This window comes from Aphidius gifuensis, linkage group LG4 (genome assembly GCF_014905175.1).
Source record: "Aphidius gifuensis isolate YNYX2018 linkage group LG4, ASM1490517v1, whole genome shotgun sequence".
NCBI lineage: Eukaryota > Metazoa > Arthropoda > Insecta > Hymenoptera > Braconidae > Aphidius > Aphidius gifuensis.
The window spans coordinates 9157672-9178865 of record NC_057791.1 but is presented as its reverse complement, the minus strand read 5'-3'; the positions used below and the strand labels follow the sequence as shown (position 1 = coordinate 9178865).

At 29.7% G+C, this 21194-nt stretch overlaps 1 protein-coding gene across 1 annotated transcript; it reads right to left on the bottom strand.

The window, feature by feature from the left end:
• Positions 1–7630: 7630 nt before the first annotated feature.
• On the bottom strand, positions 7631–20721 carry LOC122854996 (NK1 transcription factor-related protein 1). The gene is made up of 2 exons (XM_044156063.1): positions 19439–20721; positions 7631–9147 (listed from the first exon to the last, which is right to left on the bottom strand). The coding sequence occupies exons 1-2, from the start codon at positions 20337–20339 to the stop codon at positions 8129–8131; spliced, it is 1920 nt and encodes a 639-aa protein (XP_044011998.1). The 5' UTR covers positions 20340–20721; the 3' UTR covers positions 7631–8128.
• Between the last annotated feature and the right edge of the window lie 473 nt (positions 20722–21194).

Genomic DNA, 21194 nt, shown 5'->3' with positions numbered 1-21194 from the left:
ATGATCACAGAACTAATATTTTCAAAAAACAAATTTTTTCAAATGATCAGTCTGACAAAATTTTAGATCAATTTAGAAATTACAGTAGAAGCTTAGAGAAATGTTTAATTTCAAATGGAAGAATCGTTTCATCAATTTCATTCATAAACTTTAGGAAAATTGATACATATTCTCAGCATATCATGATATTTCTAATTTTCAAATTCAAAATAGTATATTATATAACTAGTACGTGAAGTAGGTGATTCTTGCACGATTTCGAAGGACACTTTCAAAGTCGTGGAGGATCACCTACTTCACGTACTAGTTAGCGATTTACGTAACGATTTATATAAATACATTGTCCGCCAGTAGAACGCAAATGCTACCATCCTGATAGAAGATGGACTCTGATTTTCTGAAATTATTCTCGTTCTACATCGAGTACCAATCGACTTGTTTCGAGTTGTTGCTCATTGTATCGATGTTAAATCAGCCAACGTGTATTTAATATTTTAACATATCATCATAAAATAACCAAGATTCAACGACAGTAGTGCCATCAGTGATGGCCCATCACTGACTACAAGTATAAAAAATTTCGAGTCACGATACTGATTTGCTCAATCGTCCTAAATCAAAACAATTCATCCGTGAAATAGATCAATCTTGTAAAGACTGTGAAAAATTATTAACAAATTGTAAATTATTATTATAATAGAAATAATTATTATTATAATATAAATAAAAATATAAATAATAATAATATTAATATTATTATTAGTCAACAATATAGCACTGCGGTTAAGGTTCGGGCTTTGTGACAGGGAGGTGACGGGTTCGATCCTGACGACCAACGCCATGTATCGAGTGGTAGACGCAAGCCGAAAAAAATTTCTCCGGGTAAATAAATTCATAACTTTTTTAATTATTGAAAAAATCAAAATAAATACGTGTAAATTTTCTTTAAATTGCGTACTTCAACTTAGTTGTGGGGCATTTTCGCGATTCGACTACCTTTTTTTCCCCTAGAACCACCCGGCGTCTCGAAAAGATCGAATAAAAATTCTGGACTGGTGAAAATACTTACACGCAAGTAATTGTTTAAAAATTAATAATTCATAAAAAAGATTCTTATGATTATTATTATTTTCACTATAAACATTTTTATCAACATTAATATGAATATTATCATTATTTATATTATCATTTATATTATTATTTGAATTATTATTTATAGTATTATAATTATTATTATTATAATAATAATTTACAATTTGTTAATAATTTTTTATGATAACAATAAATTTGTTAATAACAATTCGAATAAATAAATTAGTGTTGATAAATTATGTTTTATTTAAAAACAAAATATCATTTTAATCAATTTTAGTTATTGATATTACTCAAAATTCCCAGAACTCAAGCTACGAAGGATAAGACAAAGCGGAGACGCCGACCCGTATTTAAGATTCCTCCTCGGTTTGATTTTCACGATATTCCCCCTTAACCCTTTAATCTACGCGAAAAACTATGAACACTTAAAAATTAGATAATTTGGTTCTCTACATTTTTTACTCGAACTATTTTCCCCTCCGGCCCGTAGCCTGCCCAGTATTCGAAAAACTGACACTTTTTATTTGTTTTCCCCTCGAAATAAATTTGTCCGCGATTTTTCCCAACGACCAATCGATTTCCCACCCTCGAATACAACACCATGAATTTTTTTGAAACTTTGAACAAAAGTCGGGATATTCGAGTTTAAGAGTCCAACTATAAAATATAAAATAAAATAAAATAAATAGACGGTAAGACAGAGGCAAAAACAGGATGTGACACTGAATTGAACGAAATATCTTTTAAATGGTAGTCTTTAGGACTCAGAACACGTTGCACCTATTTCCAATCATTTTTATTGTCTGCCGTCCACAGGTAAGCCAGGTAAAAAATCGATAATTTATATGACTCTGAATTGATTGGAATTTGTTTAATACTTTTAGCTTTATTATATTAAGTTAATTTTAAAATTCCAATCAAATAAGTTATCATCCGGCCGAGATATTAATTTTTGAAAATTGAAAAAAACATGAATTATAGCGTAACTCTAAACTGATTGGCGAGCTAGGTTAATTTTCTTTAATGTATTTTAAATATAAAAAAAAAAATTCCAATCAAAAAAAAAATCATTAAAAGGGTTAAAAAAATTATTAAAAATTAAATTGAATTGTAGAGTAATGCTGGGGCTGAGCATGAAAATAATAGAGTGGTGGGGAGTTTGGCAGTCAGCTTGGAGTTTATATTAGAAGAGGACAACTATAGAGAAAAAAAAGATAAAAAACTCCCATCACTCTATTATTTTACGCCCCTCTGTATTCCCCATACCGCTCAGCCCCCGCATTACTCTACAATTCAATTTAATTTTTAATAATTTTTTTAACCCTTTTAATGATTTTTTTTTTGATTGGAATTTTTTTTTTTATATTTAAAATACATTAAAGAAAATTAACCTAGCTCGCCAATCAGTTTAGAGTTACGCTATAATTCATGTTTTTTTCAATTTTCAAAAATTAATATCTCGGCCGGATGATAACTTATTTGATTGGAATTTTAAAATTAACTTAATATAATAAAGCTAAAAGTATTAAACAAATTCCAATCAATTCAGAGTCATATAAATTATCGATTTTTTACCTGGCTTACTTGTGGACGGCAGACAATAAAAATGATTGGAAATAGGTGCAACGTGTTCTGAGTCCTAAAGACTACCATTTAAAAGATATTTCGTTCAATTCAGTGTCACATCCTGTTTTTGCCTCTGTCTTACCGTCTAAAAGTAAAATGAAGAGATATTTTAATTTCGAGATTTTTGAAATTTAATAATTTAATTTAATGGTCAAAATATTGAATATAATACGGTTTTTTTTTTCTCTGAATTCGAGTCAATGTAGGGGAAAGAAAGGTGTTATACCCCGAAAATGACCTAAAGTAAATGATCTACATGAAAAAAGGAATCGACAGTCTATCATGATTTTTTTTTAAAACAATTAATTCAAAATTTATTAATTTTTGAATTTTTCAAATAATAATTTTTTTTATTTTTTCTGAGTTCGAGTTATTGTGGGGGGGGGGGGAGAAAAGGTTAAATTATAAAAATGACCATCGATCAAATGATCTACATGGAGAAACAAATCAACAGTTTATTATGAATTTTATTCCAAATAATTATTTCAAAAGTTATTGATTTTCCATTTTATAAAATAATAATTTTTTTTTTTTTTTTTTTCCGAGTTTGATTAATTGTTGGGAAAAATTGCTAAGGGAAGGAAGTTGTTCACCTGTTAATTTCTTTGGCTTAATTAATTCTCTTTGAATTAACAGGTGACCACATCCTTTCCATAGACATTTTTTCCATAGTTTTTTATTTATTCAAATAAATAAAAAGCTATACGAAAAATGGCTAAGAAAATGATGTTGCCGACGTGTTAATTGATTTAGAAACTGATTTAGCCAAAGAAATTGACACGTAGGCAGCATGCTTTCCTTAGTTATTTTTCTTATAGCGTTTTATTTATTTAAATATCTTATTCATATTTTTATTTATTTAAATAAATAAAAAGCTGAAGAAGAAATGGCTAAGGAAAGGATGTGGCTTACTAACTCAGAGAAAAGAAAAAAATTATTATTTTATAAATTGAAAAATCAATATTTTTCAAAATAATTGTTTGAAAAAAAAATCATGATAGGCTGTTAATTCGTTTTTCCATGTAAATCATTTAATGTATGGTCATTTTCGTAATTTAACCTTTTTTTCCCACAATGACTCGAACTTAAAAAAAATAAAAAAAATAATTATTTAAAAACTTCAAAAATTAATAACTTTCAAAACGATTGTTTGAAAAAAAATTCATGATATGGTTGATTTGTTTTTTTTATTTAGATCATTAACTTTTGAGTCATTTTCACGATTTAACCCTTTTTTTCCCCCCACAATGACTTGAACTCGGAGAAAAAAAAAAACCGTATTATATTATATTTTGAGCGTTAAATCAAATTATTAAATTAAAAAAAAAAAGTTATCTTTTTATTATTTTATTAATTTATTAATTTATAATTTAATTGTATATACCAACAAAAAAAATTTATTTTTCTTGTATTTCATTGTCAATTTTATTTTTAAATTATTATAATATTTATACATTTTTTCAGTAACAATCAATAATATTAGAAACGATCTATTATTTGAACAATAAAATATTTTCTAAATTAAAAAATCTCGAAATTAAAATATCTTTTTATTTCATTATATTTTGTTTATATTTCAGTTATTATTATTTTATTTGAGCCCACAAACTTGTCCGACGAACGATAGAACAAAATGGAGACCGCGTCCCTTTTTTCTACGTCATCTATTCACTCTTGAATCCCAATCGAATGCACCCAAATAAATTTAAAACCCTTATATATCCTTAACCCTTCCATAAACCTAGAAAATGACCCACAATAAAAATTAGCTCATTTTTTAGTGTTCCGTAGAACACTTATGTTTTCGCTTTTCTGTGACTTTTTGTTATTTCGAGATAAAACGTGAAGTCCTGAATCGAATTAGCTTGTGAGATGTTCATTTTCTTTATTTTTTTTAGCCAAAAGCAATCGTCATATTTATTTTCAATTTTGGGGTCTTAATAGATTTAATATGCCCGTTTTTGGACATGGCCCAATTCCAAATATTGACCGATCAATTCCGGCAAAGTTTTAATCGACGACGCTTCATCTGTAGTCTTTACGATATTTTTTTCAAATTTTTCGGTCGTTTATTTTTTTTTTATCCAATGATATGTAGTGTCACAAACTGTTTTTTTACAATATTTTTTGAACCACTGTACCGAATTAGTCGATGTTCAAACAAATTAGGTTTTTTTTTTCAAAAACAGACATGATATTTTTTTTTACTTTCTGGGCCTTATTAGATTTAATATGCTCATTTTTGGACATGGCCCAATTTCAAATATCGACCGATCAATTCCGGCAATGTTTCAATCGACAGCGCTTAGCCTGTCGACTCTACAATATTTTTTTTCAATCTTTTAGTCCTTTATTTTTTTTTTAATAAAAGAAAACACTAAGACAGTCATTTATTTTACAATAAAATGGGTGCACCTTGGAGGGCTTGACTATATTTTTTTTTTCTACAACTCTCCCAAATACAATTTTTTCGTAAACCCTTTATCCTACTCGCTATTCAAAATTACTATTCAAATTTCTATTTCCCCCCCCCCTTAAAAATTTTTCCGCGATTTTTTCTCTATCCCAATTGATTTCCCACACTTTTATCTGTACATATGATTTTTTTCTAAAGTTTACCCACAAGTGAGCAAACTCAACCAACTTTCGACTGGACTATTTATATTTTAACATGTCACGATAACACAACCAAGATTTAACGACAGTAGCGCCACCACTGACTATAAATAAAAAGAATTTCAGGTTACAATATTTATTTGCTCAATCTTCATGAATTGCATTGGTTTACCCCGAAAATATCAATCTTGTGTGGAATATTTAAAAGGAAACATTGGCCTCATGTAGGACGCAGAAGCTTCCATCTTGAGAGAAAATAGGCTTTGCTTATCTGTATCTATTCTAGTTCGATCCCGAGCACCTATCGGCTTGTTTCGAGTTATCCCTCATTGTATCGACGTTAAATCAGTTAATGTATATTTGATACTTCAACATGTCACAGTTTGTTCCTAATCCCTTCTCTTGTTTTTAATATTTTTCATTAATATTTGTTTAAAATACAACGAAAATGCGCCAATCTTGAGGTAAGATAGGTTTTAATTGTCCACAGCTGTTTTTTATTATCTGTATGCGCGACTCGGTTTCGCTGAATTTCCAACTGCTTTCGTTTAAAAGTCCATATTAATTTCGGATTGACTCCAACGAATATAAAATAAAATCTTCTTCTTCTCGTCTGCAAATTGCATTTACTCATATCCACTCTCATTTTGTTATTTCACATTCCTACTTCCTTCAAGATGGGACCGGCTCGCTGCATTTTTTTTTGCTCTTATTTGAAAAGTTATTGTTATTGTACAAAATATTGCCATCTTATTTTAATGTAATCGAGTTATATTTCGTTTTGATACCGCCCGCGGTTCACGTGAGAAAATTAAAATCCCTATTAAATCGATTTTCAATTCTTTAAGGGATTTGGACGATTTTTTTCGGAATATCAGAAAGAAATGAAATTTATACAGTAGATTTGAAATACTAATACATTTTATGTGATTTTTTGATAATTGTTTGGAAGCTCGTTTTTTTTTTATTAATTTTTAAAGTTGACAACTTTTAACATGGGCTCTTATGGAGAATGCGATTTTTGTAAAAAAAAAATCCATCAAAATACCAATATCTTTAATCGAGAATATGACATCATGAAAAAAAAACTATCGGGTTCTAAAATGAAACAAAACAAAACGTATGGAAAGAAAATAAAAAAGGTTTGGAGCTTAGTTATTTTACAATTTATAATTTATGTATAAAAAAATTGATTTTCATGAGGAATTATTGAAAAGTCACTAGAGACCTGTTGCGAATGACCTTTAGAAACACAATATTTTATGAGTGCGAAAAAGATGAAAACAAAGGTAAAATGTTGTCTTACTCTTCGTTTTAAAAAATCGTCCAAATCTCTTAAAATTGAAACGAATTTGTCGCTGGCCCGGCTAGAAACAAAATTCATACATTTCCATCACATTGGAAACCATCTTCCGCACATTTCAGTTATTCTTAATACACAACTTCTTTTGAATGTAATGTTTCTTTACTGCCTGCAACCCGTTTCCATCTACAATCAAGATGGCTTTCTTGATTTCAGGGGGCTTCTTGAATCAAGATGAGGAAGTTTTCCTAAACTCGGCAATTTCTCTCAGTGTACCGTACCTTATCGAATACTTGTCCCCTTCAAATATTTTGTCCCCACTCGTCTCGAATTTTTAGGAAATTCATTAAAATATGATAGAGTTGAATGAGGATGCTGAGGTTTGTTAATGATCCTATAAATCGATATCTAGCGTTTTTAAAAAAAAAAAAATCAGATTTTTGTTGTTATTTGAATCACGGTATAATTTAGATACAAAATACTTTTAACTGGCATGAATGAATCGTTTTATAAATAATTAACTTTAAAAAAAGATGTGATATCTCAACAAAAAAAAAAACAAAGTTTTTTTACAAAAAAAGTGTCAAGTATTCGAAATTGTCACTTATTGTGAGTATATTAATTAAGATAAAATATATTTCCTTCTTGTCTCTCTGGTATCACATCTTAATTAATAATCCCACAATTAGTGACAATTTCGAATACTTGACACTTTTTTCGTAAAAAAACTTTGTTTTTTTTTTTTGTTGAGATTTTCATATACTATACAACTAAATAAAGAATTTGCGAAGCTTAAATCTTTCCTTACATTGCTAGTCGTCTTAATACTTAAATTATAAAAAATTTAAACCTGAAAATTATTGTATTGATGGCTGAAAATTAATAAATTGTTTTCGTTTCTTTTTCTTCAGGGATGTTAACTACGGGCTTCAAATAAAAATCGCTTTTTCATAAATCTTATTGCTTGGTGACGCAAAAGTTATGCGTTCATCAAATGCATTATTATTATTTCTAGGAAAAAAAATTGTAAAAACTTTTTTTTCAATTAACAATAGATCTTATCAATAAAAGATTATGTACAATTATAACGTATGTAGTATTTATTCTTTACAGTTAGTAATGGAAATTGATTTTTGGCATATCTCAAATTACTTAGATTAAAATGATGGCAATACAATATTGTGCACAATTTTTTCTGTAGTTGTTCTCTACAACTAATCATGAATGATTAGTATATTTGAACTTGATATCTCAGTAAATTACTACTAGTGATGCTTGGATTGAGACCACAATCAGCTTCCAATAACAACAGTAGTTAACAGTAAAATAAGTAAGGATATCCTCATGTTTCCATATAACTGAGTATCTCAAGTCAGGCATGAAATCACTGCAATTTTGTATAATCACAATTGTAGTCAAGAATGAGTTATGCGTGTATCCAACGGAAACAGAAAAATATCAATGATTCCATTATAATTACAAGGATCGCTACCCATGTGGATGTACATTCGTGTGTAGATGTGTAGAATGCGAAGATAAAGATAAATTAGAAGTTGGTGTCGATGATTGTATTGTCGTGGGTGATGGCACGGACGGTGCAAGGTGATGATGGCCAAAAAATGTTGAAGCTGTTGAGGAATAAGACGGTGAGGGATGGTGATAATAACCTGGGGGAGGTGCTGGAGAATGATGAGCATGACCATGTGAATGTTGATGTGGATGAGAATGGGGGTGTGGGTGGTTTGCAAAAAGAAACGCCGAAGCATATGGGGATGGGTGCGGAGGTGTCGTTGGAACTGTTGGACTGTTAACGTCAAGACCAGGATTCTGTTTCTTCCATTTTGTCCGGCGATTTTGAAACCAAATTTTAACCTGAGTTTCTGTCAACGATAATGACAGAGCGAGATTCAATCGCTCACACACAGACAGGTACCTTGTTGTTTTAAATTTGTTTTCCAATGCAACTAACTGTTCATACGTGAATGCGGTACGTGCACGTCGTGGTTTACCTCCTAAAATTCCATCGCTATTTCCTTTTTGGTTCCCTGGAACAATACCGGGACCGTATCCGCCTGATGAGGTTGATGATGAGGATGATTGTCGCTTTTTACTCCCACTCGATTCAGCAGAAGTAGTATCATGTGCTCTGACAAGTATTTTTTTATTTTTGTCTTCATCTCGCATTTCAACGCGATTATCATCATCATCATCATCATCATCATCGTCATTATCATCATTACTATCATCACCACCACCACCACCACCAGCATCATCATTATCATCATCATCATCATCATTATCATCATCATCATCATCATCATCATCATCATTATCATCATCATCATCATCGTCATCATTATCATCATTATGATTGTGATTAACAATGACATTATCGTTATCATCATCATTATTATTATCATTATCATCGTCAGGTCCCTCTTGCATTTTATTAACTGTGTGTAGAAATCTCTCATCCTCTTGCCCAATTTCTTCGTTTGCATCTCCATCTAAAGCATAATGAATATATTAACACTGACAAACATTCTAGAGTGATATCCAATGTTATATAAAATGTATACAGTAAAACTTATTTGCCAATTTTTTTCAGTTTTATTGACTTGTGATTGAATCGGTTTGTAAAGACAATGATAGAAAATAAAACACGAGCACAATTTATTGTCTGTGATAAAGCCAAAGGTAGAAACGACTATTTGAGAATGGGAATCTGTAGCATGGCAAACTGTTCAACCACCCCGCTCGTTTCAATCATATCGTCGTTCGGCCAATCATTTGCAATGAAAGTGACGAGATTAGAGATTCAATCAGCGCGCAGATGTCCCGGGGACAGATATTCCCTGGCTCTGAGTAGAGCCGAGTGATGGAAAGGAGGAAAGAGCTGTATAGAACTTGGGGACGACGATGGATAGCCCGACAAATAAAATGAAACAGACATATGTTCGAATAAACGTGGAACTGAGATAGAAACATTATCCAAATTGACATGGCTCGTGGTCCATAGCCTTAGCTTCAACCGGCAGGGTTAAGGGCTAAAAGAATAGAACGATTCGAAGTCCGTAGAGGGTGACGGATTGAGAAGGTTTACGCCGTAATGGGATTTGTATCTCGTTAACGCGTGATCGTTCTTGCAAACTCTCTGTTTCTCTCCCTTCAGTTTTTATTCGTTCTACCATTTCTCCTCTCTCATATTTTTGTTAATTTAAAATATTTTATCTATGCTATGTTTTGTTAATAGCTTTTGAGAACAATGACTGATAATATTTATGTCTCAAAAACAGAATATATACCGTATCAAAAATCATTCTGATATAAACTTTCCAAATTATTACAAACACTAGTGAATTTCTCGTCTATTTTGTGAATTGTGGCACGAAATAAGTTTATCATATCTCAATTTTACTACTTGTGATTCCAGAAAATTCTTGGAGACAACAAAGAAGAAACTATGAGAAAAAAAATATACAAAAAGAAAAAAAAATAGTGTAGGGAAACGGCCCATCAGTGTCGAAGAGAAGTGGATTCGGAGCCGAGGGTATGTCATTGTGATGCAGGAGAGGCAATTTTCTGGGCGGCTTGGCTTGATATGACGCGATGCCATGCGATTATCATAACAACCGAGGATATGATTCACTCAGTCGTGACACTAGGAGTGTGCCAGAACAGAAGGGAGACTCGACACGTTAGTAGATATAGGCAAAACTGTATAAGTGTAAAAGCTTATATAATAACCGAAAAATTATACATTTGATTACAAAATCAAGATAGATGAATAATCAATAAAAAACCATGATTCCTGCATTTCACCAAATTAATTTTTTCTAGAATTTTTGACGTAAGTAATTGAAATAGCGGAAAATAAACATTGGAAGATTTCAATGAAAACTTATAATACAATTATAATTACATTTTCGAATTAACTAGTGTTGCCGCGATACGATACGATACGATAATCCAGGCATTATCGTATCGTATCGTCGGGTCTGTTATCGTATCGTATCGTCAATGTTGTGACTATTGTCAAAATTATTGCCGATAATATCAACGACATTCTCGGCGATATTCTCCTTAATATTATGAAATTGTTGTGAATATGACGATATTTTTGTAATTATTACGAGATTATCGTGAATATGACGATATTCTTGTAAATAATTTAATGATATATTTTACGTAATTAATTAATTATAATATTATATTTTCATTTAATATTATAATTTTTATTTTATCGTCATATTATACAGCTGGACATAACTATAAATAAATTTTTTAAAAATAAATGAATATTGTCGTTAAAATTTTCCATTTGATTACATCTGTTTGGATTGAGTCGAGTACAAAACAGTGTTTTTTGTTTACTTTTAAATAAATAGAAATATATAAACATGATTATAGCTTAAGTTAATGGAAAATAGTAGACGGCACACACTCTTGAAAAAAAAAAAATGAAATCACTGACATATAATACCTCAAATTATTATCTTTAAGATTAAATACTTAATTTTCAATAAATAACTGAATATAAACACTAAAAAACTATTATATACTCATTTAAAGTATAGGCCTAATAATATTTATCAAAATTTCAGTCAGTATTGTTTTACAGCATCAATATAAACAAACAATCCTCTTGAATTATATTTTTATTGAAATTTCTTGAATTAAAAAAAAAAATTTTTTTTTCACGATATTATTGCATTATCGTAATTATCGTGAGGGAATTATCGAATCGTATCATATCGTGATTATCGTCTATCATGGAAACACTATAATTAACTCAAGTATCGCATTATACCAGCAACCTAAAATGAAATATACGATTTATCCTCAGTCTTTCAAATTTTTTTTCATTGTCTTTCAGCTTCTTCTATCGTCTTTCGAAATAGAACATAAATATATAGTTTTAAAAGACCAAAGTCTTTCTGAGTCTTGATTTTTGAGACGATAGTTAACAATTGTTTGAATCTTTTTTCCAATCACAGTGGGGTGCATTCTGGAGCCCACATTTAAAAAAAATATATGGAAAGTGAAAATTAAAAAAAAAAAAAAGATTCAAATTGCCCTGAGAAGACTGATGGGACCAAGACTGTGAAATTATATTTTAATAAAAATTATGGAAGATCAAAAAAACCTAACTAGCCAAGACGAAATTTTTAGTTTCTAAAAATGGCTATTCTAAAAAACTTCATCTCGTGATACCATAATGATATTGCTAGTATCCACTCATTTTATGACATGACTTTCTTCAAATTATATATTTTTTTTTATAGTGGACGTTTTTTTGAGAACAGTTAAGTCAAGTTCTTCTAATTAATATATGTAGTTTTGAAGAAAATTTCTCCTTCAAATAATAACGTAACAATCGAGTAGTTATAATAAATATATATGAAAGTTTAAGTTGGTTGTTCAACTATTGATCAGCCAAGCTTAGTGAATTAGTATATAATTTAACATTGCAAATTTACTTTTTCAATTATGAAATGACTTCTCACTATTTACATATATTTACATCAACGAAAATTTAGGAAATAAAATATAACAATGATTTTAAACAATAAACAATTAAGAAAATATATAAAAGATATCTATAAAAGATGCTCAAAACAAATAGCGATGAAATTCATATTCAGGTGCATGTCTATTTTTTTATTTATAAGATTTGCTGCTAATTGGCCTAATGTTGGTAAATTCTATGAATTGACATGACATAAATGGATGTTTAGATAGACAACGCTATGTTTAATCCGTATCATATCTGCCGAGGTTGAGTAGTACCGAATTCGAATTCAGATAAACGAGAGTGGAGTTTTTATTTTCTTATCAACACTTGAAAACTAATTAAAAAATAGAAAAAAAAAATTTTTAACTAGTTGTTATAATAATAATAATAATAATAATAATAATAATAATAATAATAATAATAATAGAAATGGAATTTGAATAAAGAAATATAATTTGACTAGGTGACTATGTTAAATCTAGGTTAAGGTATAACTGCCAGAGAAGAAAAAATCGAGGTATTTTGATGGTACACAATTGTGTTTGATACTTCAAATTATGTTTTTGAGCGCCATTAAAAGTACTTTTTGTATTTCATTTTTGGTAATTTAAAAAGTATTTATAAAACGATAATACTTGGTATTGGCAAGGTAAATATAAGTATTCGATTAAAATTTGTGAAGACCATGTTATACCTTTGTCATTTTTTCTATTTCCTGTAGCGGGATATAAACACTGGATGTTCAAGTTCAAAATCGAGGCTTCTAGCTACTAAAGCATTTCATGAGATTAGTTTCAATTAAACTTTTACCCTCTTATACAGATAAGACTGTAGTTTTCATAGTATTTGAACTTTGAAGTTCATTATTGAATTTATAATGACAAAATTGTATGGGTGAATCATCAAATTATCATAAATGAATGAGTTTCCTCATTTTTAATGAGATTTTTGACTCACACACTTTATGTGTACAATGTTATTATTATAAATTCAATAATGAAAATAGATTTCTATGAATGCGCTGAAAAGTATTTATCTTATATTCTTATTTTAAATTTTATTGAAAATAGTACAAATATTGGTTTGATTTTTTTAAATCAAGAAAGCATACGATATTATAGAACTTGCAGACTTTGCCTATTTCAGGAAAATTTTTGTATTATTTAGTTGTTTTTCATCCCATTCTCAATACAGACAATTATAAGAAAAAAAATACATTCGTTAGGAAACTCAACAACTTCTTAGTTTGAAATATATTTTCTCTGCCAAGAACGGAATCACAAAAACCAAATTGAAGTTTTTCCGAAAGAAGCTGTCTGAAACCAATTTTTCTTTGCTTTCACTTTTTGTTATTCTTCACGAGAAAATTGTTTTGATATTTGATGATATAATTATAAAATAATCTAGATTGGATTTTATTTATTAAAAATATTAATATGATTACAGCCGTTTGTTATTACTACATATAAGAATAAGTTGATTTGACAGAATAAGTCTAAATCTTTGAAAAACTCAAAAGTTTCTTAGTTAAACGTTTCTCTCTAAAATCGGAATCCAGAAAATAAAACTAACATTTTTGTAAAACGAGTAAGTATTATTTTCAATCAATTTTTCATGGCATTCGCTCTCAAATCATTTTATATATTTGAAGAAACTGGTTCGAGTATTCAAGAAGATATAATCACCAACTAATCTGAATTTTTCCCTCTTTTAAAATAATATTCAAAAAAGATGAGACGCTATATTTTCTTATGACAAGAAAACATTTACTGTAATTAATTTTTTGTAAGTTTGATTTTTTTTTATTTTACTGTTTTGGAGATCATAATTTTGACATTAATCATAGGCTAAGTTATAACTAATAAGAAATATAATTAATTACCCAAGTAACGCCTATATTTTATTCGAATGAACTAACAATCCAAGATGCTATATCATTTATTAAAAATCACTCTATATTTACAAAAACAGTTGTAAACTTATGAGAAAAAAATGAATTCTTCAACGCAACAAGTATCACTGAAATTCAAAGAGAATTTTCGACACTTCAGAAAGTTAAATTTTTGCTACAGTAAAATATTCTGTCGCTCTATAATTATTAGTTTTGGGTCGAGTTAGAACTGCAAAAATAGTTTCTTGATCTGAGCTGCAATTGCTTACAACGAGTTAATCTTATCTTAATTTCCTAATTCTGTTTTTTTCAAAACAAGTAACTTTTTTATGGGCACAACCTTCAATTTTTTTCAGTGTGGTTCTGATATTTCTAAATCGTTATAATCTACTAAAATTATCAATTAATTATGTATTGATATAATTTGATTTTTTTTAATTTCAATTTGATAGCGCTATAGTATGTAAATTTTTTATTTTGTTTTTAATCATCTATCTACAAATACGTCATTTTCGGTCATTTAGTTTTAAGATTATTTTAGTAAAAGAATTATTTTCAAACACTTTCAAAATACTCGAATATTAAAAATACCGGTCATAGACAATCGTGTTTTAGAATCAACTCTCGAGCTCTCCATTTATACCCTTTCAAATACCAATAGAATATCGGAAAATATTTGTAAATAATCATAAAAATCACCGGAGATAATTCAATAATTCAAATAAAATATAACATTAAAAACACTTTTCAAATTCCTAATTATTTCATCTTGGGTCATCGTATTCTGATCAAGAAAAAAAAATCACCTGAACAATATTCTTTAATCAAATAGAATTCATAGAAATAAGAGTTATTTCCAGAAAATATTGTTACACAGTTTTCTTAATGACGTTCTTGTGTCAAGTGAATTTTGACTCGATAAAAATAGTTTCATTATTACTTTAAGACTTACTATTATTTTAGGAACTCTCGTTCGTTAATTAAAAACAATTATTCATGAACAGAGAAGAAAAAAGATTCTTTCTAAGTTATATACATTGACTATCAAGACCTTTTTAGATTTTTCTGGAGCCCTTGTTCTAAAATTGAGAACAATGATTCATGACGTAAGGGAAAAAAAAAGAATTTTTGTAAGTCACATGCGTTTACGATCAACACAGTATTTATTTTAAGAAAATGTTTTGTCATTATAATAATTTTCCCATAGTTTTAAATTTGAAAATTTCCTAAGATAAAAATTTGATTTTCAAGAAATTTTTCATCAAGTACATTTTTTATTCGTTATTTGAAAGACGATAGAAGATTAAGGCTGACTCATAAATCTATTTTTCAGACGGGATGACTTTGCAAAATTAAAAAATTTGAGCTTGGGTAAATTCAACAAAGCAAGTAAAATTCAATAGAAATCTTTGATTTTTGTACTCAAAAACTTCTAAGCTTCAATCATGATTTTAGCAATTAATAAACAAAAGACGCAGTGAGAGAAATTTTGAGTAGAGTCTGCAGTTTATAAGTTGCATAAAAAGTACTACAGTGGTTCAGTTAAATTGAGTGGACCCGAGTAAAAGTTGGATTTAATATGGATATCTCAGTCATTATCTGGATCGAATTGAATCGGAACGGATCTGATTTGGTTCATACTGGACCTTCATTTTAACACCAAAAATGGCTATGGTTTTTTTAGGGTCGAGAATGGATCCGAATAGATTCAGTTCTAAATCAGACTAAAATTTTCGCTCGCGTATAGTTCCGTGAACATCCACAAGTGTTAAAATTTTTACTGAAGTATAAAAAACTACTCTTGAGAAAGAAACAACTAATAATGATTGGTGATAACTAATCGCTGATCACTAATTATTCACCATTAACGACTGATAAATGGTTTACTACGTTAATATAGAATTTGAAACGTCTAGAAACGACTTAAAGAAGACGTAGAAGTTTTATGTTCAACGAAAAAATTTTCAATGATTTGATTAATAATTATCTATTTTACGAAATAATACACTAGGAAGATTATTCGACTAAAAAATCATTTTTATGCGCCGATTTAAAATATGTCATTTTTACATGAAAAACGTAATTGTTACACTTCTCCGTGGGATAAAATATTTGAATTTTAAAAGAGCTCTAATAAAAGAGCCAAATTTTAATAGTCATCTTCTATTCTAGGGTCGTGCCAAAATATTCAAGTCACTCACAACCGGATTCGAGTCTCACGAACAATCACTTCTTTTTTTCAAGTATAATTATTGCCAAACTCTACACTGAGAGAAATTTTAACTAAAAATTAAAATCATATGGTTAAATAGAAATTACTATACTGATTTGTAATTTTTGTTTTATTTCTGGGACTGGCCGCGAGAGATGATATTCTACAATTAAATGATGTAAAATTTATAAAGAGTTACTATTTTTGATTAATCTATTAGATTATGAGTTATGAGTTAATTAAAATAAAGAACATGTATGTTTTGTGGAAACAATAAAAAGTATTATATGTTCGAATAAAAAATACTGAACAATTTAATAAATATTCTAATATATATAATGAAATTTATCATGTACACATATAAAAGTTAGCATAGACTTAAATATTTTTTACTATATAGCTTTATAAAAATTCTGGTTGTGGGGCGAAATAACACAAAGATGGCCGACTGATTGAACAAATGATTGAATTGTCGAATGATTTCAAGCATTTCTACAGCCTCATCTGTTGAAGCTAGGTATGGGGTTAAGCAAGGTTTATTATTGGTAATTTATTTCGCAACAATTTATCAAGAATGAATTTTTTCTATTTATCAATTAGTTTTCGAGTTTTGAGCGTGTAAACAGAAAAGAAAAAATGTTGCCGGGAATTGATTGCTATTCTCCGTGAATCTAGCACAAACTGCCGAACTTGGCACAAAAAATGTCCAACTTTTAAATAAAATTTATAATAAAATATAGTAAATTCTAAAACCGGTAGTGGGTAAATTCTCAGTCTGCTAGAATTTACTTGTGAGTATCGTGAATTTAGTCATTTTTTTAAAAGAGAAATTACAATAAAATTATGTAAATTTTATGGCTTAGTATTGTATATAGTCAATGGCCAAAATTTTTATTTAACTTCATTGTAAAAATTATTTATTAATATACGAATGATTCTTACAAATGACGGCAGGAACGCAGTTTTTACAATTAGCTTTGTAATTCTTTCTTTTACGTTTGTAATTCTTCGTTAAAATTTCTCTCAGTGCATTTAATGTCAATATTATTTTGTACTAGTCTCCATATTGAGCGAATTTCGCTTTATATAGTTACGTGGAACTGAGGTAAAGTTCGCACGGAAAAAAATTTTTAGCTGCAGTCACGAGGCGTTGGATAGTTAAAAAAGGATAGTTGATTTAATAATCAAGCCCGCTATATTCAAAAGACAATCGGTTAGTTATTCCAGCCGACTGGATAGCTAGCGTGGCTAACCAGCTCGTCAGGTTCGATATAATCTCAATGTCAACAGCTGTTGTGTTTATAACCTCTCTTTATTGACAGATGCACCAAATTATTATTAACAATGACTAAAATAATGCATATAGTTATTAAAAATTTAGCATAAGATTTTGTATTCAAGTTGGCGTTTATTTGGTGCATCAAATTCAGTATAAAATTAATCAGATAATAATTTTAAAAATTAGTAAATGTACATTAATATATTGTTTTTACTTCGTATGTCTATATACTTATAGTTATGCATATACGCAATCCTAAATAGCTACTACAGCGATACCAGCTTGTCAGGCTTTGAATAGCTACCACAGCTATCCAAAGTATAGCTAATGTAACGAGTAGGCACGCTGTTTTCACAAGAATAGTAACCTGTCAAATGTGGATTGCCAAAATAACAATCCTCTGCTAACTATCCAAAGGTTCGTTGCTGCAGCTAAAAATTTGTTACAGTGCGGGCATAACGCATCCCCGTAGTTTTCACGCATATTTAATCATGGAAACTAAAGAGAGATTTTGCGCCAGCTGGCGTACAAATATAAGTGTTTAAAATTTACGATATCATTTCATAATATAACTGCGTTATATGACAGGCAATTCACAAGTTCAATATTGAATCTGAAATTATAACGCACTTTCTTAGAAAAAACCGTTTTTCAATAAGAATATATAGTTATATACCCAAAGAAAAGTCATCACTAATTTCAAATTGATTTAAATAAGAAACGAAAAAAACTTTGAACAATATCTTTTAAATTCTCAACCTCTTTAGGAAGTATTATATTGGAGTCATTTCTCCTACACAAAGCTATGGTAAAATCACGAAAAATTGACAGAAACTTAACAATATTTGACCATTCTTAAAGCGTATATACACGGAGAAAAATTTTCACTCAATATTACTATGGTGCCACATTACCATAGAACCATATTATGATTATTAAAAAATTTACTGTCATTTCAACGAAAAAAAACAATTGTAGTCTTGAAAAATTAAAATGTACCATAGCGATTTTGTCATGTTTTTTTTTTTTGCTATTCCCCGATGAAAAAATTACGATTTAAAGAAATTTTTACAGAAACCAAATTTAAAATTTAAAATAATCCAGTCTAAAAATTACATTGCACCATAGCAAAAAATATTTTTTTTTTTTTTGCTTTGTTTATTTCTAAAATTTTACTTGGACAAAATTAAAATGATCCTCTGAAAATTTACAATGTACCATAGTAATTTTAATAACTTTCTTGGAACTCCTGTAGGTGTCACTAACAAATACAAAGCAACATATTTAAAATTACAATGGGCCATAGCAAAATTGTTGAAGAACTCAGAAATGTCAACTGCCCCCACTTTTCAGTCGACTGCGCAGGCGTGACTTTGCTTATTTTCAAATTGTTAATGTAAAACAAATAATATCTTAATTACGCATACGTTGTTGTGGCGCAGTGGATAACTCGTAGGATTTGTATCCCGATGATATGGGGATCAAATCCTGGGCTTGAAATATTTGTGTACAATATTTTTTTACGAGCGTTTATAAACAAAATAAATTTTGCGTTTGCCCATCGCAAGAATTACTATGGTACACCGCGGAAGGTCGCACGGCCAATAGGTGGCGTTTTTCAATGAAAATTGCTATGGTCTGTCTCAATATTTAATATGATGCTCTTATGGTTCCAGCTTACTGTAACACAACGCAAAAATTGCTATGGTATTATATTTAAAAAAAATGTAAATTTTTCTCCGTGTATATATATATATATATTTATCTATTTTATTACAAAATACGTCAGAATATAAGACCAAAATACACATACATGACATAACCGTTTTAAGAAGGATAAAATATCATGGCAATTCATAATACTGACTTCATTTATCCATACGGGAGTCAATCGAAAATACCTTTGTGGAAAAATCCTGGTCTCCGCCGTTTTCTGTTTTGAACCCGACCATGGATAACTCGTGCGCCAGTGAACTTGTTTGGATCCAGTATATTTTCTACCGAAAAAGCAAGACTTCGTTTGCATGATTGTACCGTCGCAGTTGATGTTTGATTTTTGATGGGACTATTAACGATTATCAAAGAACGGTTTAAGTTTTCTATTGATCCATCAGCACATTGTCCTCTAGAGTAACGCATTAATGCTAACTGTCTTTGACCATCATTAGCACAAGTCAACCTATTTGTTTCACTATTTACAGAACTGTGCATACTAGTTGTTTCTAAACTGTTTGTAAGAGTATGCACATTTATCGACAGATTTGTAAGAGGGTGATAATACTGATCATTGTTTTCTGTTATTGTTTTAGATGAGGCTGTAAGATCAACTGGACTACTGGAAGAACTTTTGACTTTACGTTTGTGTCGACAAACGTCAACTTTGACGTCTTCATTATCATTATAATCGTAACTTTGTTCTTCATTGATTTGAGTGATTTCATCTTTTCTAGTACTTTCTTCAATGATAGTATCGGGTTTTTCATTGTCTTCACCCCTTTTGACATAATTGATATCAGTAGGTTTTTCGGAATCAATCTGATCTCTGATCATTGTTTCTTCCAAGCCCCGTTCAATGGTACTATCCATAACTATATCTGATTTTAGTGATGATACTTTCACACTTTGATGATGCAATTGTTGCTCGTAAGTAATAAATGAGTCAATAGTTCCCACATAAAACAATGCATTCGACTTTTCTTGGTGAGAGTTTACAGTGTTCATATTCACATTTTCACTCAGGCAGGATTCCAGACTGATTTCAGAAAGTGGTGATACAGTTCTTTGGTCAAGCCTTCTCCACATTTCTTCGCAATGTCTTCACTAGCTGTACTTATTCTATTCTAATTCATCTCAACAGATTTCACAAGATATCCTCATTGCTTTGAATTGTAAAATTCCGTCTGGAACCATGAAAAATAATTGACACAATAAAAATTACACTGACACTGTAGATTAGCGTGAAAAAACACTTCATGATTGAAATTATAATCCAACTAAAATTCTTTTTAAATACAAACTGTTTCGAAATTTTTCTTCTTCAATACGATTATTTAAAACGTTTTTTCATATCTGCTAGCACTTAGTTTAAGAAACTAGACAGAATGTTTTAATACGAACGCTAGCGTAATAAAGTCGAGGCACATACGGAGATATCTCGAAACCTTTTGATTGTTGGAAGAGAGAAGCGTAAAAGACAAAAGTTTGTTCCGCCTAACATGGGCGGCACCATGGTGCGGCCCATTTTCAGGAGGTACCTAATATCAGCCAATCGCGATCGTTGATCAGCAGTTGCTAGCTATTATCATGTTGCGCGCGTTCATAATGTGTGGCTCATTTTTTTTCGTCGCAAACAAGTCCAATTTAGATAGTTGCAAACAACGCTCATTCCAGGCATTTATATTTGGGTGTATCACTCGAAACAAACACAAAAACACATGGGAATCTAATGTGATATTTTTACATCTTACACTCATACGAACGAAAATCACAAAGATAATAATAATAATAATAATAATAATAATAATAATAATTTCTGTTGTTGATTTGTAGCATTAACTTTTGAACCCGTTTACCAATTTTTCCAAATTAAAAAATTTTATCTTGTGGAGAAGTGTGACCCCACGTTTCGCATGTAAAAATGACATATTCTGAATAAGA